At 46.8% G+C, this 24328-nt stretch overlaps 3 protein-coding genes across 4 annotated transcripts in view; 2 read left to right on the forward strand and 1 right to left on the reverse strand.

Annotated features, from left to right (window-relative positions):
• Positions 1–889: 889 nt before the first annotated feature.
• On the reverse strand, positions 890–6550 carry DUSP18 (dual specificity phosphatase 18). The gene is made up of 2 exons (XM_012763949.3): positions 6222–6550; positions 890–3306 (listed from the first exon to the last, which is right to left on the reverse strand). Exon 2 carries the CDS (start codon positions 3234–3236, stop codon positions 2670–2672), a length of 567 nt encoding a protein of 188 aa, XP_012619403.1. The 5' UTR covers positions 3237–3306; positions 6222–6550; the 3' UTR covers positions 890–2669.
• A 113-nt stretch (positions 6551–6663) lies between these two features.
• Positions 6664–14388, forward strand: C22H5orf52 (chromosome 22 C5orf52 homolog). 2 transcript variants are annotated; one of them, XM_075996703.1, is made up of 3 exons: positions 6664–7022; positions 9148–9253; positions 14277–14388. In XM_075996703.1, exons 1-3 carry the CDS (start codon positions 6757–6759, stop codon positions 14307–14309), a joined length of 405 nt encoding a protein of 134 aa, XP_075852818.1. In that variant the 5' UTR covers positions 6664–6756; the 3' UTR covers positions 14310–14388. The 2 variants fall into 2 exon arrangements, with proteins under 2 accessions (XP_075852818.1, XP_012619401.3); XM_012763947.3 differs by lacking the exon at positions 14277–14388 and adding an exon at positions 12845–14265.
• OSBP2 (oxysterol binding protein 2) overlaps positions 14348–24328 on the forward strand; it is a 181653-nt gene continuing 171672 nt past the window's right edge. The window contains exon 1 of the mRNA XM_012763940.3: positions 14348–14404. The gene's annotated coding sequence lies outside the window, so the exon portion shown is untranslated. The remainder of the gene's footprint in view (positions 14405–24328) is intronic.

Here is a 24328-nt window from a genome sequence, read left to right on the forward strand (position 1 = left end):
GATTTTAAGACTTACTATAAAACTACAGTATTCAAGAAAGTGTGCATTGGTGAAAGGAAAGATTCATATATCAGACAGAGTAGAGAGTCCAAAAATAGACCTACACAAAGATGCAAAGGCAACTCAATGGAGACAGGATACCTTTCAACAAACAGAGTTGGAACTACCGAATATCCATATGAAAAAAATACAAGCTTCAATCTAAACCCCATGCTTTATATAAAAGGATCACAGAAATAAATGAAAAATATAAAACTTTAAAACATCAGAGAAAATCTTTGTGATCTGGTGTTAGGCAAAGAATTCTTAGACATGACTCCTAAAGACCAATCCACAAAAGAAAAACTTGATAAATTATATTTCATCAAAATTAAAAAGAAACATTTATTCTGCAAGAGATACTTTTAAGAGAAAGAAAAGACAAGCTATAGACTGGGAGAAAATGCTTACAAATTACATATTTGACAAAGGATTTGTATCCCAAATACTTAAAGAATTCTTACAATTCAACAGTGAGAAAATAACTCAATTAAAAAATATGCTAGACTTGAACAGATACTCCACCAAAGAGGAAACATGGAAAGAAATTAGGCACACAAAAAGATGTTCAACATCATTAACAAAAGAGAGATACAAATTAAAATTAAGAAAAGCTAATACCATATACCAATCAGAATGGCTAACATAAAAAAGTACTGGCAGTACTCAATATTGGTGAGGATGCAGAGAAACTGGATCTCTCATACAATGCTGGTAGGAACACAAAAAATGGTTACTCTAGAAATTTGGCAATTTTTTACAAAATCAAACATATCTTTACTACATGACCCAGCTATCCTTACTCTGAATTATATACCTTAGAGAAAGGAGAACTTACGTTCACACAAAATACATGTTTATAGTAACTTTATTTGTAATTGTCAAAAACTGGGAAGAACCAAAATAACCAAAATATCCTTTAAGAGGTGAATGTAAAACAAACTGTGGTCCATCAATACAGTGACATACTATTTAGCCTCAAAAAGCAACAGCTTCCACTGGGCTCTGGACCCCTAGTTCTGTGTCCAGTGGAGCAGTTGTGCTTTTTGTTTGTCTCATATGTTGTTTGTCTGAAAACCTCTGGATTAGAATAGCTGGTTGTGAGCCAGATCCTCAGGCACTGTGGGGGTTTGGACAATCCCAGAGTCCAGAGGCTATCGGTAGAACCCACTCATTTGTCCTTTGACACGAGCCCTGGGCATCCCAGTAGTCAGCCAGACCGGGGTGCTGGTTCTAATGCCCAGTGATTTTAAACAAGGTCTTTTAGGGGAAGCTGGAATTGTGCCGTTTGCTTCATGGCCCCTAGGTCACACCTGCATTGAACACGATGGAGGTAGGGTCTGAAAGGACTTAAGCTACTCCCCCCCCCATACAGGGTGAGTTTTTGAAGAGCACTTTAGAAACAATAAAGGGCTGTGCACATGACTATGCTGACCTGGGACCAGCAGGACCAAAGAGTACATCATTTATGACGACACCTGCTGTTTACACTAAGCACGCACCATGAGCCAGGCACTGTGCTAAGGAATCGTTGAATCTTCCTGACAACTCTGTGAGAAAAGGTCTGTCACTGTTAGGACAGATGAGGACATTGAACCTTCCAGAGGCCCCAGGTCACATGAAGAGGAGGTGGCAAGGCTGGGTTCTGGACCATTGCTCCAGCCTTCCAAGCCAAAGCCAGTGAGAGGGAACCCTGAAGGCCTAATGTCACACCTCTTTCCTCATGTGCCTTGGAGAAGGGGACTGATGCCACCTGTCATCAAAGGTTGCTGGGGGATCACTGAGCGCCCTTTGAGACCTTACCGTATACAACAGCACTCAAAATAAATGTTTTAAAAATAATTTTTACATTCAGAATGTACCTCAGAATATCTTCCCCCCCCAAAAAATAAAATAAAAAAAAATAATTTTTACAATGGAATGCTTTCTTTGAAAACTATTTTATGCATAAATCCAATCTAGAGAACCAAAGTCGGGCCACTGTGTGAAGGTAGAAGCAAGGGTGGCCCAGGAGCCCCAGGACTCTCGGACCACTGCTTGAAGGCCACTTATCCAGTAGATTGGCACTTACTGTGACATGCACACGAGGTGCGATGATGCTTAAGGCTCCGGCTCTGGCTCTGAAATAATGAGGTGGGATTGTGGCAGACTCATTCCTAGGTTAGCCAATCTAGGGCAGGGCTGCAGGATCCCAGGCCAACTATATGCACTGGGTGCTGGTCTCTTTGTCCTGGGCACCACCTGCCTCATCCTAGCCCTTGGCCATGTCACAATTAGTGAGTTTAATCTTTAAAATGTGGATTTTTTTTTATTCTTTTTTTTTTTTTTTTTTTTTGTAGAGTTGAGGTCTCACTGTGTTGCCCAGGCAGATCTCAAACTCCTGGCCTCAAGTGATCCTCCCACCTGAGCCTCCCAAAGCACTGGGATTATAGGTGTGAGCCACCACACCTGGCAAAGATATGGATTATAAGGTTAAAAGCTGTAGCAACTCTTTTTTCTTGCCCTCATAAAAGGCATCATCTGTGTTTTTCTATATCAACAAAAGTAGAATGTTCAAGTTTGGATCTTGGCATGTGATCTGTACAACAGATCTGTACCTCTGTCCCCCATGCAGGGGCTGGCGAGATGGCTCACAGGGGAATCATGGAACGGACTTCCTTCTCATAGATGTCAGGGATCACTCCCATTGGGGAGCTAACCATGCGCACGGTGTTCTTGCCAAACAGTTGCAACTCGTAGTGGATGAGCTGCTCCCAAAAGCCACTGTTGGGCCGGATGATGGGTCGGCATGACTTGGTCCACGTGTGGGCATCTAGGAGGGACATGGCGTGGTATTTCATGAGGTAGGCCAGGCACAAGGCGGCCGAGCGGCTCACCCCAGCGGCGCAGTGCAGCAGTGTGCGGCCCTGCCTCATTTCCACACTGTGAATGTGGTCGGCGATAGGGTCAAAGAAGTCGTAGAGACTCGCGGTGGGCGTGTCGGCCACAGGCACCCGCACATACTGGATGTCCTCGTGTGAGGCGTTCGCCACTTCCACAGAGACGTTGACGACTGTGGTAATGTGGTTGCTGCACAGCAGGAGCTTGTCGTTGGCGGCCACACTGTTGCTGATATACAGGCTCCGGGTGATCTGGGACAGGCCGCTGACTGAGGGCTGCCCAGACTGAATTGGGAAGGCATACTGCGCTGCTGACATCAAGGCGGTGGGTGAGCAGTCAGCAAGGCATGAGAGCTGCAGCTTTCTGCTGGGCTGTGTCCACGGACAACTGCAGGGAAGGAGAGGATGTTCAGAGGGCAGGAGCCCAGCAGGCCAAGCCCGAGGGATTTCTGGGAAATGGGTGGATGAGCCTGTAGGATTCCCCAAGGCGGTCCTCTGACCATCACTGCAGAATTACCCAGAGAATGCACTAAAAATACAGATACGCAGGCCCCTCCCCAAACCCACTGAGCCAGACTCCCAGGTGAGGAGCAGGAATCTACATTTTCAGCATGTTTCTCAGCTGGTCTAATGTGCACTGCCCAAGGGGACAAAGGCCAGGTTCCTGAGCCTGGCACTCCAGGCCTCCCTTGAGGGGCCCCACATTTCTAGATGGGCCGGTGCCTGGTGTCCCTCAGTTATATCCTGGCCTGATTCTCCATCTAGGCTTACACAGACCTCTTGCCCCCTCTCTTCCAAATTTTCTCCTTCCTTTCAGCCCCTCTGAGTGGGAACCACTTACAGTCTTCCTTCTCAGTTTTCTGACTTTATGCCCAAATCCTGAGACTCTGAGCCAGTGACATGGAACCCTGAGCCCACTGTCACTGGAGGGACTTGGTATAAGAGTGAGCAGGGTTCCAGGTCTCCTGCTTCAGGAACCATGTCTTTGAAGAGACAAGAATGTGCCCATGTGAAACTGATGTCAAATAACAAAGCCCTAGATTGTTAAACATGCTCCTACACCTTGTCTCAGAAGAGGAGACAAGGGAAAGGGAGTGGCTGGAAGCTTCCTGGAGGTCATTATAGTGGGCACCACAGCAACCCAAGGGACAAGTGCAGAAAGGCAGCGAGGGGGGGGTGCTCAGGAAGACCAGCCACACATGCACCACCCTGCCTGCTGCAGGACTGTGGCATGCACCCCAAGGAGGGGCAGACCTCGCCTTCTCCTAAGAAATATCGGGCCCCTCACTTTCCCAATCTTGAACAAAGCTTAAATATAATAAGTCTTTATATGTCTCACTGAAATAGGGGCATTTGGACTTAGATCATACCTCTCAAGGCCAATGGCAGTCTTCACCAGGCACAGACAATGAGGCACCAGAGTTGCATTTCCCTGCTTAATGTATTTCACTGGCTGCCCACTGTCAGGACAGGATGGAGCGCCTTAGCTTAGCTCTCAAGGCCATTTGTGGCTTGGCTCCTGCCCATCTCTCCAGCCTCCTATTAGGCTTCTCCATGTCTTAAAGGTTCTCAGCTAGACTGAACCACTTACTGTTCTTTAGGGACATCCTGTCCTCTGGGGTCATGGGCCTTTGCCTCTGCTGCTGCTCTCTCAGCCCAGAGCCCCTTTTCCATGAACCTACCAGATCCTGATCTGTTCCATTGGCAGAAGTCTGAGGAGCCTTCGGATCTCAGCCCAAAGGTCACTTCCTTAAGGGAAACCTCCTGGGAGCATACCCCTTCCGCATGTGTGATCAATTCCCTGCTCTAGGCTTTCCTAGCTCTACGTTCTCTCTTTCCTAACACTGAAGATGTGCTTGTGCCTTGATCTGTCTGATTATTTGATTAGTGTCTGTCTCCCAGGACACCGTGAGCCCTTTAGGCATGTGACGGTATCTATCTTTACTCCAGTCTATCACCCATCAGTGCCAAGCTCCTTGTCCCCACAAGTAGGTGCTTGATAAATACTTGTCGAATGACTCTAATAACTATGACTCTAATTTCTAACTGAGAGGTGTTCTGAAAAGGATGAGATCTCTGGCTAAGTTTCTCTAAAATTTCAGGGAGAGGCTGGGTTGGGGTGGGGCTGCTTCCTAGGCTGCTTGGAGAGAAGGACAAAAACTGCATAGGCAAATCCTATCTGCCAATGCCCCAGGGTCAAGTGCTTCAGGTTCATCCCAGGGAAGGCAGATGGGCCTGGTTCGTTTTAAAGGTGATATTGTAAGGCAAGGAAAAAGCCTCCAAAACCCAGGTGGAAGCCTAAATGCTAAGGAATGTTCTGGATCCTCATCAGAAAATCCATAGACAAGTGGACTGAGGGCTCCCCAAACCAGTACCCTGTAAGTGACAGGAATAGAGGAATGTGCTCTTCATCATGAGACAAAAATATGCAGAAGAGACGCTGCTTTTGAGGGTGAGTGCTGGGAGGAAAGTCATTTTCATGCTAGTCAAGAAATACTTATCAGGCACTGTAGGAAGTGTTGGAGACACCGAAATGTATGAGACAGTCATATACTGTCACTTGTCTCACGGAGCTAAAGTCTAGAGGGAGAGCCAGACACTACGCAGGCAATTACAGACACAGCAGAGCTGGAAAACAGAGATATAACAGCGTCTACCTTACAAGGATGTTTGAAGATTAAATGAGATGATTCAGGTAAAGTGTGTCTCACAGACCCTGGAGTACACATCCTCTAATAAGAACTATTCTTGCTTGCTGTTGTTAGGGAAGTTAAAATGCAGGGCATTGTGGGAGTGAAAAGTAAAGAGATTAATTACAAGCCCAGGGCCAGCGAATCTGTAAAGATCGCCTGAAGAAATGACAAGAGATCTGAAGAACGTTTAGTCTCAGGGGGAGGGAGGTGGAGAAATAGCAATTCAGGGGCAGTTTCACCACTTCACAGCCTACGAATGAAGGCTTTGGCTTCCCCGCTTGGTTCGATCTTCAAAGCAACCTAATCACACAAGAGTCTAGAGTTAATACCTCCATTTTACAGAGCAAAGAGGGGCACAGAGAAAAAGGGTCTTGTTCGAGATCACAAAGCAAAGCCTGAAAGCCAGTGTTTCCGGCTCTTTACGTGCGGGGGAAAGGTCGGGAAACATCTCGGGATGTTCGTTCAATACTAGGTTATACAAGTGGAACAAAGTCCACGGGTTGACGGGAGCGAGGCGCCACTTGCGGGGGTGGCCCGGGTAGGTTTCCCGGGTAGTTGGCATCGGAACAGGCTTCTTCGCCTGCTCGGTGTCAAGACCCCACGGTCTTACCTCTCCCCGCAGGAGGGCGGGCAGGTCAGTTCAGGAAGCAGCCGCACCGGGAAGCCTCAGGCGAGGGTCTTCGCGAGAGGGTAGACCAGTCACGATCCCGGGGCCACCATCCCCGCCGGGCCAGCTCTCTCGTTCCCATGGCAATGGTCCCTTTCCGCAGGAAGGAATCGCCCGTACCAGGTCTTCGGACAAATTCTGGCCTCAGCCCCGCGCCCCGGCGCAGCTCAGCCCCAACTCATCTGGCTACCTGCCCCGCGATCACGCCGGGGCCGCGGCAGTCCTCGTGGAGCAGCCGGATCCGCTCAGCGCGCAGCTCCCAACTCTGTCCCGCCCAGCTCGTCTCCACGGCAACGGGCCGAGTCGCACCACGGTGGCCGCAGAGGGACAATCCCTCCGCTTCCGCAGCTTCCGCGGCTTGGCGCGCCCGTCTTGGCCTAGAGTCCCGCCCCCTCGCCGGTCTCCCAGACAACGCGCCGCTCTCAGGTCTAGGCGTCTGCCCCGGGACTCACTCCGCGTCCGCGCGCGCCGGCTGAACATGGATGGCAATTCGGCTCCCACTTGCCAGGTGCCTCCGTGCGTGGAAGACCAGATGGTACAGCCGAATAGGCTCTCGGTCACATGGAACCTGCGCCCGTCCGTGGATTTGGGGTCCGCCGCCCCGGCGGCCGGCAGTTCCGGCGCCACCCTGGGCCCGAACTCCTTCCAGCGCGGTAGGCTCGGAAGCCAAGACGTCACCCCAGAGGTCCATCCGCAGATCTGCTTCTTGCGGCCCAGGGCCACCCAGGCGCCGATGCTTTTCAGGTGCGGCCCAGGTGCCCAGAGCGTTCGTCAGACCCTCGGACCCCTGAGGAGCCCGGACTCTCTCAGACCCGAGCTCCCTCCCTCAGGCGGACCCCGGTTCTGGCCCTCCTGGAGACTCTCGTCCCTCGGAGCGCGGCCGTTTTAGACCCCAGGGGAGTCTGGGTTTGTCACAGCCCCAGGCCCCAGCTCCTTCCCAGTCCAGCTCTTCGGACCCCTAGAAGCCCGGACGCCCTCAGCCCGGGCTTCTCGTCACCAACCCACATTTCCTCCGCATTGGTCCCAGACCTTCAGTCCTCCAGGCTGACATCGTGTCGCCCCGGGGCCCTTTGGGGTGAGCCCTGAACCTCCTCAAGAGCTAGGCGAAGCCCAGGTCCACTCAGGCTCGAACCCACCCCACACCCCTCTCCTTAGCCTCTATGTTCCCAGTGGCCCTGGAAAAGCCTCCAGTTCCCTCTGCCTAGACCCAATCCTCACAAACCTCAGTTCCCCCTGTCCCCTTCCATTCCACAACCCCGTCATAGCGTCCTCGCAGGCTCCCACGGAGACTTGAGGTGGAAAGCAGTTTCGTTCAGAATGACCATGATTCGATACTTGAAAGGGAATATTTCCAGTCCTTGCTCCCCATCCCCCTTTCCAGTATTGGTAAATTTGGTGCACCACTGAGTGGATGAGCGTGTTTTATGTCTTTAAATATTTTAGGTCTTTTTTTAAAAAAAAAAACAAACAGGATTTGGAGGACTTTTGTGTGTGAGCATACTGACCTCTAATTCAGTTTTTTCCATCAGCTCATGCTTATGCTATTGTCGCAGTGCATCGAAGTCAAAAAAATGTAAATGGGAGATTGGGATGTTTGATTGTTCATACTATTGATAGTTTGTAAATATAAAAACATTCACAAAGCTATAGTTTCAAATGGGCTGAAATAGAAAATTCTGGTCTTTCAAAATGTTTTATCTTTTAAAAATTGTCTTATTTGGTCCTAATTATCAAAGTTAGTGTACACTTAAAGAAAAATCAAACAAGACAGACAAGCAAAATGAGTGGCCAAAGATAATCACTGTTAACATTTTGGTGTATATTGTTCCAGATCCACTCATAGATATGTGTTACAATATGCTTATACTTTTTTAAGAGATACATCACAAAAAGTTCACTTTTTAGTCATCTGTTTTTCCCCCATGTTTAATACACCATAGATGTCTGCTTCATACATGATTACATGTATTTTATTTTATGGCATACCAAAATTTATCCAGTTGTTTCCCTATATTACATTTAGTTTCCAAATTTTAGAAAGAAAATATAAACAATTATTTTTAAAAGGGCAAAAAAATTTAAAATTATATATATTTATAAAACCACTTCATGGTGTAACCAAATTATCAAAAAGCGAAAATTCAGTGCCTGGAAATATCCATTTTTGACCAAATTCCTCATTTTGACCAAATTCCTCATTTTGGCCAAATTGTTCTATTTTTACCTGGAACACCTGGCTTCATTTTACTGCCACATCCTATCCCAGCTTCCACCTCTCACCTTCCAGAGTCTCCGCTATTCACCCCAAACTTCCCTCACTTTTCTAAACTTTTCTCAAACCCTGTGCCCTTAGAATTTCCCTATTAACCAGCCTAACCTCTGTCCATACTATTCATTTTCATTTTTCCCTGCTCTGATTTGCTACCCCTGCCTCAGATCTCCCTTAGGCTTAGGCTCTAGAGCAAGTGCCTCCCACCTCAACCCTTCACAAACTGATCTCTCTGAACTCTACCCTACAACTTTTTACTTCTCTCTGCTAAGATCCCACCTCTCATCTATCTCATCTTGTATTTTCTGTTTAAGATGACTGCTCCTGAGTCCCTGTTGACACTTCTCTGTGGACTTCTCTAGGCCCTTTACATCCTTCCCAGGATGCTTTTCTTCTCAGCATCCAAGAAATACCCCTATAGCACACCTTTTCCACAAGAAGAAACCTACGGTTACTCCTTTGTTCCTCTGAAAATCAGGATATAGCTGTGCTTGTCCTAAGAAAGCTGAGGAAGCCTCAGCCACTGCCTCAGGACACCATCAAATCAGGCCCTGGCCCCAGGCATCTGTAACCTGTACCACCTTCCCCTCTCCCCTCTAGCTTAATGAATTCCACTGAAGCAGGAGTGAACAAACTACCCAAGAGCCAATTGTCCCGGGTGATTATTCGTGACAACCGCAGTGCACAACGGCTCTGTGAGATGGAGGTAAAGTAGCCACAAGCTTTTGCATTGGAGGGTGTTAGTGGCTGACCCTTACTCATTTTGTTCTCCTTATATTCTGGCAGGGGGAAGGGATCACAGATCAGAGATAGAGAGTCACCAGGGTGCTCTAAGACAGGCCCCATTTCACAGAGGAGGCAATTAATGTTAATACCTGGGGTTAATAACTTATGCAAGGTGTCATAGCTGTTCCTGGGCTGAGGGAGCCCGGGAGAAAGATCTGTGTCTCCTGGGTCTTGTGGCATTCTTTTTTTCTCAAAGCACAGTATCTCTCTATGTAGGGAATCCATGAATGGATTCTTACTCTCTCCCATACAAAGTCCAGGGTCCTAGAGCCTGAATTGGCAACAGTGCTCTCTTGTTAGTTTTTTTCCTTTGGGAACTATCCCCATTTTCCAGATGAGAACTGAGTCTCTTCTTATGCTCTCAAGGGACCCTGATTGATTAATTCATTAAACCTGTCTTTAGGGCCTGCTCGAGATAGGCACTATGTTGGGCACTAGGAAGAGATAAGTGAACAAGATGGAATCCAAGCCGTCCTCATTTCTTCAAGCAGAGCAGGCAGCCCAGAGTTGAGCTGCTGCTCCCTTCTTTACTCTGTTAAGCTTCCCTTCATGTTCAGGGTCAAATCTAGATGGGTTCGTGGGATTCTGACATTGAAGGGTTGGGGAGTCTTCAGAGTGGTACCAGATCCTCTTGAGGGCCACAGAGACCAAAAGAACAGAGACTTGGGTATTTCTCCCTCTGTTAAACTTCTGGTGGTGTGGTGTAGTGGACATAGATGGGCAGGTTTTGTGTGATCTTGAGTGAATCATGCTTCCTCCAGACTCCGTTTTCTCATTTGTACAGCAGGATCTATTAAGACCCCCTCAGTTGTAGCTGTTATGAACTGAACTTGAACTAGTCCCAGCAAAATAGAGAGTGACTAGTTTACAGAATCAAGGATGGATAGGGCAAGGTCGCCAGCATTTGGAATGACAGAAGCCAGGGGATGTGTGCGTGTCTTCCATATTCCCTGTCTCCTTTGCTGCGTTCTGAATGTTGGCATCATCATCAGGCTGGCTGTCCCAGGGCAGCAAGGCCATAGGAAACCCTGGCCTGTTGACCACACAGGAAATGGAATGCTTCTGCTGCTGTTTGACAAATCCTGGAGAAGGACTCCAGTTGGCCCCAGTTTGGTCATGGGCTCATCCTTGCTTCAATCACTGTGGCCAGGTGGTGTTGGGAATATTCTGAATGGCCCAGGATGGGATGGGACCAACACCAGTAACCAGTGGGAATGTTGTAACTCTTGCAGGTGGAGTGAGGATCTCTGAAATACTGTAACAGGAAACTCCTGAGTTGGCTTCATGTGTACAAGAGGGCTGTGCCATCTTTCAGCCATCCAGAAGCTTCCTTTTAAAGCTGTATTGAACCTTTATGTGTTTGATCCATTATGTATTATTACTCCCATTAAATAGTTTAGCAAGCTGAGACTCAGAGAGACACTAGCTTCACTAAGATCATGCAATAAATCATTGCAGAGTTCCAAACCGGGTCTGACTGACCAATGAGCAGGACATTTTCCCTCAAGGATAGAGACTGTCTTCTCCATGTTTATGGACCTGTAGCTGAAAACCTGGCTTATAGGATTCGAGGCCCTCAGTGACAATGTGGCAGTGTTTCTATCTCCCCCCTACCAGAAAGGGCTCATGTTAGGGGAAGAGGCAGCTTTGGTGATTTCAGTGGGGACAGCTAGAATTTAGTGTATTGGGACTCCCCTGAACATGCTCTAAGGACAGTGGATGACGGCTGGTACCCCTTCACCTGTAGTCATGTTTCTCAAGTGGTTTTGCCCCTCAGGGGACATTGGCATAGTCTAGAGACAGTTTTGGTAATCACAAGTGGGAGAAGGGTGCTGCTACTAGCATGTAGTGGGTAGAGGCCAGGAATGCTGCTAAAGAAACTACAACATGAGGGATAGCCCCCACCACAAAGGATTGCCCAGCTCAAGATGTCCAGTGTCGAGGTTGAGAACCCCTGATCTATGGTAAGTCATGCTCAAAGTGAAATCACTAACTCAGAGGCTAAAAAGCCTGCTGTCATGGGATACGCTAAAAAATGGTATATAAGTAGCCACTTCTCATGGCTGGATCATAATTATCTCAGGAATGTGATAAAAATATAGATTCCTGGCCCCCTAGTCAAACCCTGCTAGAATCCCTGGGTCTATATTTTTATCAAGCAACTGAAATGTTTTCTGGCGCTCAGCCAGGTTTGGGGAACACTGATGTGAACTATGTCATTTAGTGCCCATATTTTGTGTCACCCACCCTCCCTCTTTAACTCCTTGTGTCAGATAATCTTGTTAACGTTGACTGGCCTTTATGAAGAACTCCTTTGCTTAACCTTGTGCTAGGTCTTCAGATAATGTTAGTGCTTATCACAAGCCCCAGAAGAACTTGTTAAAAATGTAAACTCCCGGCCAGGTGTGGTGGCTCACGCCCGTAATCCTAGCACTCTGGGAGGCCAAGGCGGGAGGATTGCTCCAAGTCAGGAGTTCGAGACCAGCCTGAGCAAGAGTGAGACCCTGTCTCTACTACCGGTAAAAATAGAAAGAAATTAATTGGCCAACTAAAAATATATAGAAAAAATTAGCCAGACATAGTGACGCATGCTTGTAATCCCAGCTACTCAGGAGGCTGAGACAGTAGGATCACTTGAGCCCAGGAGTCTGAGGTTGCTGTGAGCTAGGCTGACGCCATGGCACTCTAGCCCAGGCAACAGAGTGAGATTCTGTCTCAAAAAAAAAAAAAAAAAAAGTAAACTCCCACTGGATTCTGTTTCAGAATGCCCCAAACCTCCCCATTCCTCAAAACCCTACTCCAATTTATATGCTAACCCCTCCAGGAAGCTGGTCTCAATATCTCCCTTCTTTGAACTCTGTGCTTTTTTTTTTTTTTTTTTTTTTTAAGAGGGCTGTGTCATTTTCTGCCTTGCTTAGAAAGATCTGGACATGTGTCTCACCTACTGACTGCATTTTAGTTACTGCAAAGACCTGCGGCTGATTTTTCATTGCATCCCTTCCCGTAGCTAGCTCATTGGAATAAATAAGTGAATGAATAAGACATAGGATGTGCCTTCCCGGACCTTATGGTCTTATTGGAGACAAGACAGAAGTTATGTAATAGAAGAAATAAGTAGAATTCAATGTGATGCAGGGAGTGTCACAGACAATATGTGGGAAGCGCCAAATGATTAATAGGGATAGGATGATAGGGGTTACAGAAGAGGGGGAAAAACAAGATGTCCCCTCCCCTCACCCCCCATATCTTTCTGACTGGTCTTCAAATAGAGATGTTGTTTTGGTCAAAGTTAGGCTCCTAGGTGCAGACTGTCAGAAGGTGCTGTAGGGGTTATCTACTTAATGCCCACTTTTGACAAATAGGGAAACTGAGACTCCCTGTGGGTCAAGGTGTTTATAGAATGAATATTGGGTCCAGCTGACACATTTTCCTCCCCCATGTCAGCAGCACAGATGCCCCACTTGCTCTGAAGTGGTTTCTTCATCCTAACCTCACTTCTGTTTTTTGTAAGATAAGAGCTTCAGACAAGACCATGAAAAAGATGAACCACTTGCATGATCACCTGAAAAAAAAGTTCATTACGGACCAGCTCAGAAAGCTGGGGCGCTGGAAACGGGAATCCATGGGCATCCAGCAGTACTTGGATAGCAACCGCACGTCCCGGAGCCCGGGGAAACTCGAGTCTCGCAAGGAGAAAAGGCAGCCACCCTAGTCCTGGCAGAATGATCTGTCCCAGGGCCACAGTGATGCTAGTCTGAGCAGGGAGGAAGCAGAAACTAGCCACCCTACACCATCGTAGAACAATAAACTGAGACCAGCGGACAGCAGAGCACAAAAAACTCCTCAGCAATCCTAATATTCCTTGTCCCACCTGTCCCCTCTGTTCTGCTGAAGAAGATCCTGGCAGTCTCCTAGGTGCTCGAGTAGAAAAGAATGAACCAAGCCAGCTTCTGTGGTTAAGGCAAACATTTCGTGTCCATGTGTCTGAGGTGACATGCCAGGCCAGGTGTGCTAGGACCGTGGCACCTCAGATGGGAAGGACTTAGTAATGCTGCCTAGCATTCCAGTGGTAAAGAGGTCAGACAGACTTGGCTTAAGTGCTGTTTCTGCCACCCATTAGCCGTGTGACCTTGTAACCTCTCTGAGCCTCTGTTTCCAAGATTTGGCATGAGGATGTAAAGTGCTGGGTCCAGGGCCTATCATTCCTGATGGCTTTTGTCACAATGGCTCCAGTTGCCTTCTAGCCTTGCTGGTCTCCACTCCCTGTCCTGTCTGTTGTCCCGATTGTCCCCTGACAGTCCCCACGTTGGGCCTTTACATGTGAAGACCCCTGGTCTAGAATGCCTCTTCAGCTCTCCAGGGCTCTCATGAACTCTTTTCATCCTTCAAGGCTTATCTCAATGTCATTTCCTGCAGAGCATTTCCTGACCTCCTCCTGTCTCTGGTCCTCCCCTTTCCCTCTGCTGCCTAAGTCCCCTTGCTTGGATTACCTGTGGCGGTTTCATTCTGCCTTGCATGGAACCTGTTTGGGTATATGTCCTAACCCCTGATTAGATTGTATGCTCTTTGATGATAGGGACCAAAGATCCTCCAAGATTCAGTTCAGGACTCTTCTCTTTGATGCTTCCCCCCACTGGTCCCAATAGAAAAGGCCACTCCTTCTAGTGCTTTGTGTGCCCACGCCTCTGTCTCTGCACCAAGTCTTTGGTTGGCCAGTACTAGTTTGTACACTGTCTCTCCGATCAGGTTGTGAATGTCTTGATGACAGTGATGCTGACTTACTCATCTCTGTAACCACAATGCCTAGTAAATGGGGTAGTCACTCAGTGCTTTTTGGATAAATGACTATCTTATTTCTCTTTGTATTACAGCATCAGGACAGTGCACAGAGTAAGGGCCTGGTACATATTTGTTTAAGTTAACTGAGTCTCCTCATTTTACAGATGAGGAAACTGAGGCCCAGAGAGGTGGCCTGACTTGCCTAAGGTCATGCAGCAAGTTAGTGGCAGAGAATTAAACCAGGTGTCCTGACTCCAGTGAAGTGGTCATTCTACATCACCACAGCTGCTAGGTAAGGACCTTAGTCCTCTTGGTGGCTCTTGGAAGTCCTTCCTAGGATTTCTCCTCACTCCTCTCCCTCTTCCCTCTGGTCTCCCTCCTCCCACTCCTCTCCCTCTCCTCCCTCTCCTCCCCCCTCCTCCCTCTCCTTTTTGCCTTCAGCACTGCTGCCTAGCACCGTTTGGCATCCATTCCTTTGAACTGGATCTCAGCAAGCCCTGAGCCCAGAGGGCCCTGGGTCATGGGTGGGGAGACAGATGTTTATGATGCTTTTATTTTCCCCTGTTATGGTCTTCCTTTGAGGACTGCAGCCTGGTACTTTTCAAAGGGAGACAAAACAATCTTTTTCTAGGTTCTTGTCTATTTCCTTGGCTGAGCACAACTGATTAGAATAAATTAATTTGAATATTTGTATTCTTATATAAGTAATATGACCACATTTATAAAAAACAAAAAAACAAAAAGATAAAAAAATATTATCTCTTCTCTTAGCTCAACCACTGCTAGCATTTTGGTATATTTCTTACATTTGATGTAAAAATGGTCCTTTTAATCCTAGCACTTTGGTAGGCCCACGTGGGAGGCTTGTTTGAGGCCAGGAGTTCAAGACCAGCTTGAGCAACATAGTGAGATCTTGTCTCTACAAAAAATAGAAAAATTAGCTGGGTGTGGTGGTTTGCACCTGTAGTCCTAGCTATTTGGGAGGCTGAGACAGGAGGATTGCTTACTCCTATGAGTTTGAGGTTATAGTGAGCTATGATAATGCCACTGCACTCTAGACTAGGCAAGAGAGGAGAACTCTGTTTCAAAAACAAACAAAAATCAGTCCTGACTCATGATGGTTCGACTTAGGATTTTTCGACTTTGCAGTGGTGTGAAAGCGGTAGGCATTCAGTAAACACTATACTTCAAGTGCCTGAACAGCCACTCTGTTTTTCACTTTCAGTATTCAATAAATTGTGTGAGATATTTACCACTTTGTTATAAAATAGGCTTTGTGTTAGATGATTTTGCCCAACAATAGGTTAATGTAAGTGTTCTGTGTACATGTTTAAGGTAGGCTAGGCTAAGCTACGATATTCAGTAGGTTAGGTGTGTTAAATGCATTTTCGACTTCATATTTTCAGCTTATGATGGGTTTATTGGGATGTAACCCCATGGTAAGTAAAGGAGCATTTATTCTTTATTTTAACAAGTCCTTTTCCCTTTCGCATTGTACCTAGAGAGAAGAAAGGCTTTGGGAATCTTCCTGGAATCTTCAGGGGGCCTGCAGAGCAGCTCCATCCCCTTTTTTTCTCTAAACTGTCCCCAGGAACTTTTTACATCCTAGATCTCATTTAATGCAGCCTCTCTGAGCCTTACCTCAGTCCAGCCTGCAGCCACAATGCACCTTTCTCCCCTGGATGGCTAGCCTTGGCTGAGGGTCTTTGTGTCCCCATGGGGGACCTCTGGGTGTGGAGTGGACTCCTGGGTTGGAGGAGTTGGGATGTCAACCCAGTGAGTCACTTTATAAGCCACTAACTTACCTTTGATCAGGTGGACCTAGGTGTCCCATTTTTCATTAAAAACTAGAGGATATTGCATTTAAGTAGGGAACAAGAAGCAATGCAGTTCTTGAGAGGCCACTTAGTAATTGGGAGGGAAGAAGAAGATTGAAAGGAAGAAAAATTAAGGAAGAATAGAGGGGTGTTGGATGGGAGGATACTGTGGGAGAAATGGAATCTTGAAACTAAGGAGAGACTCAGAGATTCTTTACTTCAGTGAACACACATACCACCGGACTCAGTTCAAATGCTGTCTTACCTTGAAGCCCATTCTCATGATCAAAACCATTAGCATGTTAACATTCATTGAGCACTCATGATGCCAGGCACAAACTTCACCTGTTTTAAACAGGATCTGATTGAATCCTTCCAACAACAAAAATAGGTAATTTTATTTGCCCCATTTTATGGAAGAGAAATTGAGATTCAGAGAGTAAGAATCCTGCCCAAGGTTGGACACTTAGTCAGTGACAAAATCAAACCCAAAGCGTGTCTCACTCTGAAGCCCATCTCCTAAGGAAATTATAAGCTTCCTGTCCTTACCACTCCAGGTAGAAGTGGAAGGCCTGGGAGCTGGAGACCTCTGGAACACAGATCAAAACCCAGATCCATTCTTAGCCCCATGATTTCACAGGTGGTACTGTGGGAGCCTCAGCTGGAATGGAAGTTGCCTGAACTTACCTAGTTAACAGCAGAACTGGACTCAAACTCAAATATCTCTTCTCCCAGGTGACTGAAGAACTTAGCACCCATTTTGGGATGGCGAGGCTGTTAGGGAGATTGGGTTAGGGAGATGTGGATGAGGGAGATGCTCACCCAAGAAGTGGAAGGATGGGAAACAGGAGTCCTGACCGCTGCCCAGGAGCTGTGAAAAGATGATCTCAGCTTTGCCATTTGGACAGCTTTGCATATCCCTTGTGCCTGAAGACCTATGATGATGTAGGGTACTCTCTTCTAAAGAGATCAAATATTTTTGAGCATGCCTTCATTTCCTGCTGAAAATACATTTCATTCCTTCCTCCTCCACCACCAAATGCACTTCACTACTTGAGAGTACTTGGAAAAACTTCACAGTTTAAAAACCTTGCTGGATATACAGTGGACCTTATTCCTTCTCTTTCCAGAATTTCTCTATGACCTGGAATAAAATAAAGGTAACTTCTGTTTACTTAGCACCTATAACATATAAGTCATTTTATATCTTATCTCATTCATTTCTCAATACAATCCTTGTCAGGCATCACGCCCATCTTACAGATGAGAAAAACAAGGCAAGAAAAGGTTAAAGAATTTTCTCAGAGTCACTAGATTTGAACTAGGCTGTGAGATGCATAGGGCAAGCTCCTTCCATGCCAGCCTGCCACCCCAGTCATTCTCAGCTTCCGAGTGAGCACAGAGCTTATTTTCAGCCATTGTTGGCCAAAGAAACTTCTCGGTGAGGAATGCCCATGTTTGGAGCCTCCTGTTCATGGTCCCTGGGCCCTGACTCTCCTCCCATGGCTATAGCTTTTGATCACAATGGTCAGTAACACAGCAAGAAGGAGGCCTGGGATGAGGACTCATTCCTCTCACTACAGATCCCAGCTCCAGGCTGCCAGGCAGGGGCAGTGTTTTCGGAAATTGAAAGATTCAGAACTTGGTGGATCTGGAGCAGCCCGCCAAAGGGGGAGACAACTGGGATCAAAGGGGTGGGGGAAGGTAGGTAGCTGCTCCAGTTGCTGCCAAGAGTGATCCTAAAGTTCTTACATATCTGCCTCAGCCAGCCAGCCATCCATCCATCCATCCATCCATCCATCCATCCATCCATCCATCCATCCATGTGGCCCTTCAACACAATCAGAACCCAAAGGTGGAGGGACTGGTTTTCTTGTTTGCTGTGGTACCTCTGGCTTTTCCTGATCTGTGTGGGCAAGTGAGGTGACCTGCAGACTGGTAATGCCTCTGCCTGGATTCACCCTGATCCTGGGCAAGTCGCCTCTCCACTCTTAGAGTTGGGGAGCTGGAAGAGACCATAGAGCTGTCTCGTATAGATCACTTGTATTTTACCGATGGGTAATGGAGGCTGGGCATGGGGAAGTCACTTGCCAAGGTTAGATAAGGAATTAGTGGTGGATTTGGGACTGGATCCCAGGATGCTGCCACTCATTTGTAAAGTGGGAATGGGAATCCCATTCTCCTCACCTCCTAGGATTGTAGGGAGGACCCTATGAGGTAAGTGGTAGAAAAGCACTTTGAAAAGTGAGATCACTAGGCCAGAATGTCACAGAGTGCACCTGAGGCTTTGGCTGTTGGACCAGGGCAGATCCCTTAGTGACCACAAGGGGTCAGCAGACACTTAGGCTTACATGCTCAGCTGGAATCTGCTGGAAGGCTCAGTGCTTCCGTCTGGGAGGGAGGCCAAGTCATTTAATTCCTGGGGACCCCCAGCAGGAAAAAGAGGCAGGGACACATCCCAGCCCGGTGACTTGGTGAGTCAGGAAGTGTTATCCTGGCTATTACAATTCAAAGCTTGGGCTAGCTGCTGACTTTGAAAGGGGCAGGTCTTGGACTGGGATCTGCCTGCCCCAGTAACTTCTCTCTAGGCTTCATCTCTCCCACCCGCAATTCAGGAGCAGGAGAACTTGTGGGTGGTCTCTGTACTTCCATTTCGCAGATCCTGAGATGTGGCACAGAGCTTTCACATATAATACTCCATAAATACCTGCTGAGCCAGAAATCCAGGCTTATCCAACGTGATGATTGAGGGGGAGTTTTATTTTACTAATGTGTTAATAAACTTTACCAAATGAGTCCTCGTGGGATTCCTAAACCAGTCGGCTCATCCAGGATCATTCCTGAAGGTTCTGTCACCAAGTCACCATCATTCAAGTGCCTATCCCCACTGGGTCAAATTAGGTCTCCCAGCTGCTGGAATTACCTCTATGTGGAAGCTTTGTGTGATAGTCTTTCCAGGTTCCCCCTACAGCTAAGCATCACTCACCTTCCACTTGGTCCAGCTTTTCATATGTACCAGCTACTCTTGTAATGCTGGAAATCATTATTGAACAAAATGGACTCAAATCCTCTGCCCTCCTAGAGTATTTATATATTTATTTATGAGACAGCGTCTCACTCTGTTGCCCAGCCTAGAGTGCTGTGGCATCAGCCTAGCTCACAGCAACCTCAAACTCCTGGGCTCAAGAGATCCTCCTGCCTCAGCCTCCCGAGTAGCTGGGACTACAGGTGTGTGCCAGTGTGCCTGGCTAATTTTTTGTATTTTTAGTAGAGATGGGGTCTCGCTCTTGCTCAGGCTGAACTCTCTTTTTTGAGACAGAGTCTTACTCTGTTGCCTGGGCTAGAGTGCTGTGGCATCAACCTAGCTTACAGCAACTTCGAACTTCTGGGCTCAAGCAATCCTCCTGCCTCAGCCTCCCAAGTAGCTGGGACTACAGGCATGCGCCACTATGCCCGGCTAATTTTTCTATATATTTTTAGTTGGCCAATTAATTTGTTTCTATTTTTAGTAGAGATAAAGTCTCACTCTTGCTCAGGCTGGTTTTGAACTCCTGACCTTGAGCGATCCTCCTGCCTCGGCCTCCCCAGAGTGCTAGGATTACAGGCGTGAGCCACCCCGCTGGCCAGGAGCTTATATTGGAGCAGTCTCTAGGGAAGCAAAAGAAGTCAGATGAAAACCCTGCCTGTTGGTGTCTGGTGCCTTCCAGCTGAAGGCAAGGGTGCCTCTCTTGGGCTTTACAGGGAGAATCTGTTTGAGCAGCATTTGCCTCATGCAACTCTTTGGCCTCTGGAAATGCTGCCCATAAGCCTTAAGGGCTGTGTGTGTCTCGCTGCTGCAGTGACCTCTCCTTTCTCTGATATGTGTGGCCTCTGCAGTTAAATGGCTCTGAGCTGGAATCTCAGCTCTGCCTCCCACAAGGGAGTCATTTTGCCCCTTGGAACTTCCTCTTATCTAGAAACTGGGAATAATTGTAGTACTCACCTCATAGGCTGCCTCTGAGAGCCCAGTGAGCTAATGCTGGACAAGAACCAGCATTCCGGCATCTCGTGGGGTCAATGGGAAGAGGGTTGTGTTGGCAATTGTGATTGTTGTGCTGTACTTGGAGTTGACATGTATGCCCCAAGAGGCAGCCTGGTGCTAGGGAGTTAGCCCCAGAATAAGAATCTAGAGGTAGGGGTTCAGCTTCTAAGACTCCTTGATTTGCTCTGAGACCCTGGGCAACATACCTCCCCTTTCTGGGCCTTGGAGGACTGCTATCTTCCCTCATGTTCAGTTAATCCCTTAGGAGGAAGAAGTTAGACTGAGATGGATTCGTATTTCCCAGAGGGCCTTGCGGCACCCCTAAGTCAGCAAGTACCTATTGGGAACCTGGTTGTGGAGCAATGGTTGGTCACCTGGGCTCCAACCAAACCTTCCTCAGATAATCCTAGGGGGCTGAGTGCACTTGCTCCACAGGAACGAAATGGTCACGGGAAAGAATTATTCCTTAGCTTTGTTCAAAAGTCAAGTTTGTACAGATACCCAGCACCTGGAAAAAAAAAAAAAATAGAAAAAAAAAAAAAAAAGTCAAGTTGGAAGGTTGGGAGGGCCTGACCCCTTGGAATTTGCGTCTGTAACCCGATTTCCCTTGCTTTTTCCCATGAGCCAAATCCCATGAATTCTCTCACTTCTTCACAAAGGCCCCTTGATTTTCTATCTTGGAACTTTTGATCCTACTATTCACCCTGCAAGGAATATAGCCCTCCCCTCATTTCCACCTTCAGGGCCTGACTCCTTGTGCACCTTCTTCACAGAACCCACCCTGATGTGAGCTCTCCCTTCCTGGACTAGACTCCACTCCGTCCATCTCTCAAACCTGTGTCGTTGTCATCTGCTAACCTGCCTTAGTTCTCCCATCAGACTGGGCGCTTCTGCCAGGCATGGTCTGGACAAAGCAGGAATAGGGAGCTCTGGCTGACCCTTTTTTTGTGAAAATTGGATCGTGTACAACTGACCATATTCTTTGGAGCTCTCAGGTCATTTCCAAGTTGGTTTTTCCCCCTGCCTGTTGCTTCAGAGATTCTGCATACTCCTTCACTGAGGAATCAGTTTTCAAACAAAACCTGTGGTTTCTAACACTCTAAGCAGAGACTGCTAACTATTTAATAATAGTCCTCCTGGGGCCCATTGCAGGATTTGCCTACACCATGCTTCTTGTGGTGCTGAATTTAAGCACATTGCGGGGGTATGCAAGCTCCAGAGAGCCCCAGCTCCCACCACTGCCAAGTCCTAAACCCAATTGCACTTAACCTCCCTGGCCCGTGAAGGCATGTGGGTCTGTGATCACCCCAAGGTGTTAGAACAGTGGTTCCTTTAAAATAACTAACAGTTTAAAAAACTTTAATAAAATGGTAACACACAAACTATTACAAAATTTGAAGTGCGAAGAAACTCCCCATCTCTATCTTCCTGAGGCCACCATATTAGCTATTTCTGTGCATCTTTCCAGAAATGTTCTAAGAGCACACAGGTCCTTAACATGGAGTTTATGGGCTTCATAAATTATATGCAGAACTTTAGCATATATGCCTACTTATATATGCTGTAGATTTCATCATAATCTTTTTTTTTTTTTTTTTTTTAAGACAGAGTCTCACTCTGTTGCCCGGGCTAAAGTGCCGTGGCGTCAGCCTAGTTCACAGCAACCTCAAACTCCTGGGCTTAAGCAATCCTTCTGTCTCAGCCTCCCAAGTAGCTGGGACTACAGGCATGTGCCACGATGCCTGGCTAATTTTTTCTATATATTTTTAGTTGGCTAATTAATTCCTTTCTATTTTTAGTAGAGACGGGGCCTCACTCTTGCTCAGGCTGGTTTCAAACTCCTGACTTTGAGCGATCCTCCCACCTCAGCCTCCCTCCCAGAGTGCTAGGATTACAGGCATGAGCCAACGCGCCTGGCCTCATCATAATCTTAAAGAGGTCCATGATCCTCCTACACATTTAAAACCACTGACTTTGAGACTTCTAAGATGTCTCAAAGATGTTTGACTAGCACCTAGGTTTCCCTCCCATCATTCCTGAGACCCCACTGAAATAAATGTGTAGAGATTTAGAAAGTACTAATCCCTCAACAGCAGGGAAAACTAGATGAAATACTTTATTCAACAAATATTCATTGAGTTCATATCGTGTGCCAAGTCTTCTAGGCTCTGATGATCCAGCATGAAATAAATTTGACAAAAATTTCTGTCATCCTGCAGCTTACATTCTAATAAAAGGAGACAGAAATAAACCCATCATTTAGAAGGTGACAAGGCCTGTAGAGAAAAAGAAAACAGGAAAGAAGGCTTGGAGTGCCACATTGTGGATGTTTCAATTTTAGCTGAGGATGAATCACTGATGAAGGAGAGATTTCAGCAAGAGCTTAGAATATGGACAGAGGACGAGAGCTGGTTTGATGAATGAATGGGTGGAAGCAGCTGCTAGGACATTTTCCCAGTGGACTTTAGAGGAAGTAGGAGCCAGGGACTTGAAAGAACATAGGGAAGGGCTGGGTGTGGTGGCTCACAATCTAGCACTCTGGGAGGATTGCTTGAGCTCAGGAGTTGGAGACCAACCTGAGCAAGAGTAAGGACATGGTCTTTATGAAAAAACAGAAAAATTAGCCGGGAGTGGTGGTACTATATGCCTGTAATCTCAGCTGCTCAGGAGGCTGAAACAGGAGCATTCCTTTAGCCCAGCAGTTTGAGGTTGCAGTGAGCTATGATAACACCACTGCACTCTAGCTGGAGTGACAGAATAAGACTCTGTCTCCTAAAAAAAACAAAAAAAAAGGGGGAGGCTTTGGGCTCAAAGTCCATAGGTTATGGTGGAGGGTGGGAGGGAAAAGGAAAGAGGCAACTTTTAGTTGTCATTTTATGGGGGATTTTATTCCTTAAACTGGTGAGTGAGCCCAGGGATGTTTTGTATTGTTATTCTTATGCCCTGCACATATTTCACTATATTCTTTTTATCTACTCAGTATCTGAAAACCACAGACACGCACAGAACCTGGGGCAGTGGGGATAACTGCTCCACCTCTCTCCACACTTGTTTGCAAAAGTGCAGGTAGCATTTCTTTTCTTCAGGAACTTCTCTAAAGGGAAAATTGAATTATGTACCTGAGACCAGCTAGCACTTGCAATGTGGACGCTGGCACCATAGAATAGAGCCCTCGTGACTCTATTATTTATAATGATGCCCCACACAGAACTTCAGCCAGATATTCTGATTTAGCATAGGGATCAGATTAAAATGGACCTAATTTCATAGCAGAGGAAACCTATGCCAAACTTTTTTACAAAGTACTTGCTAACAGGCCTAAAACTAGAAAGTGGCAGACTTAGAATTTGAACCTTTCAAATTTGTGCTCTTAGCCACATGCTGCCCTGCCTCCCACTTAGCTAATGCATCCCCCAGTGCCAGTTCTGGAGGGAGGTTTGCCCTAGCCACTCCAGACCTTTCCTGGATAAAATGAGACACAAATCAGCACCTATGTTTGTGTCTGTGACCACAAGCCAATAAGAGAACCTGTCTGGATTTTGGAATGAATACTGGATGGCAGCTAGAAGACCCAGGTTCTTATCCAGATATCGGTGTCCACCTTGATAGGAGGACCATGGTACCTGCTATCTCACAGGGCTGGCCTCAGGCAGACGTGCTGCCTGTGAACAGCTCTGCAGAGTGAGGATGGATCGGCTACCCCAGAGCCTTCCAGCCCATTGGGGCCTTTGCTATTTGTCATCTTTCAGCTTCTTAAGGCCTTCAGGGCAGCCTGGCAGGGATTCTTTTGAGTGGACAGGCATCTGGGTGCTGGGTGCTGGAATCTACATTCATTTACTACACAGGTGAACAGGCTTTGGGGCTAGAGGACCTTCTGTTTGAATCTTGGCTCTCCATTTGCCAGTGGTATGCCTCTGAGCAGGCCTCTTAAGCTCTGTGAGCCTCCATTTCCTTTTGGGTAAACATGGGGGTCATGAATCCTGCGTTATAGGGTTGTTGGAAGGGTAGAAGGGGATGTACGTTACAGGCCCAATATTTGTAAAGCAAAAGCATTTTATAGTAATTTTCAAACATACACAACAGTGGAGAAAACAATCTAATGTATACACACATACCCCTCACCCAGGTTCAGCACTATCAACCCCTGGCCATTCTTCTTTCATCTTTGCTCTGATCCCCTCTTTTTTATAAGGTGGATTATTTTAAAGCAAATACTAAATATTATATGATTTGACCCATAAAGAAATACATCAGTATGTTTCTTTACAGATAAAGCTTCAAAAAAACATAATACCATTAAACACATAACAAAATAAAAATTTATTTCTTAATATTCCCTGTAATAATCTGCTTGGGCTGCCATGACAAAAAATGGTTG

The sequence above is a fragment of the Microcebus murinus genome, chromosome 22 (genome assembly GCF_040939455.1).
Source record: "Microcebus murinus isolate Inina chromosome 22, M.murinus_Inina_mat1.0, whole genome shotgun sequence".
Classification (NCBI taxonomy): Eukaryota; Metazoa; Chordata; class Mammalia; order Primates; family Cheirogaleidae; genus Microcebus; species Microcebus murinus.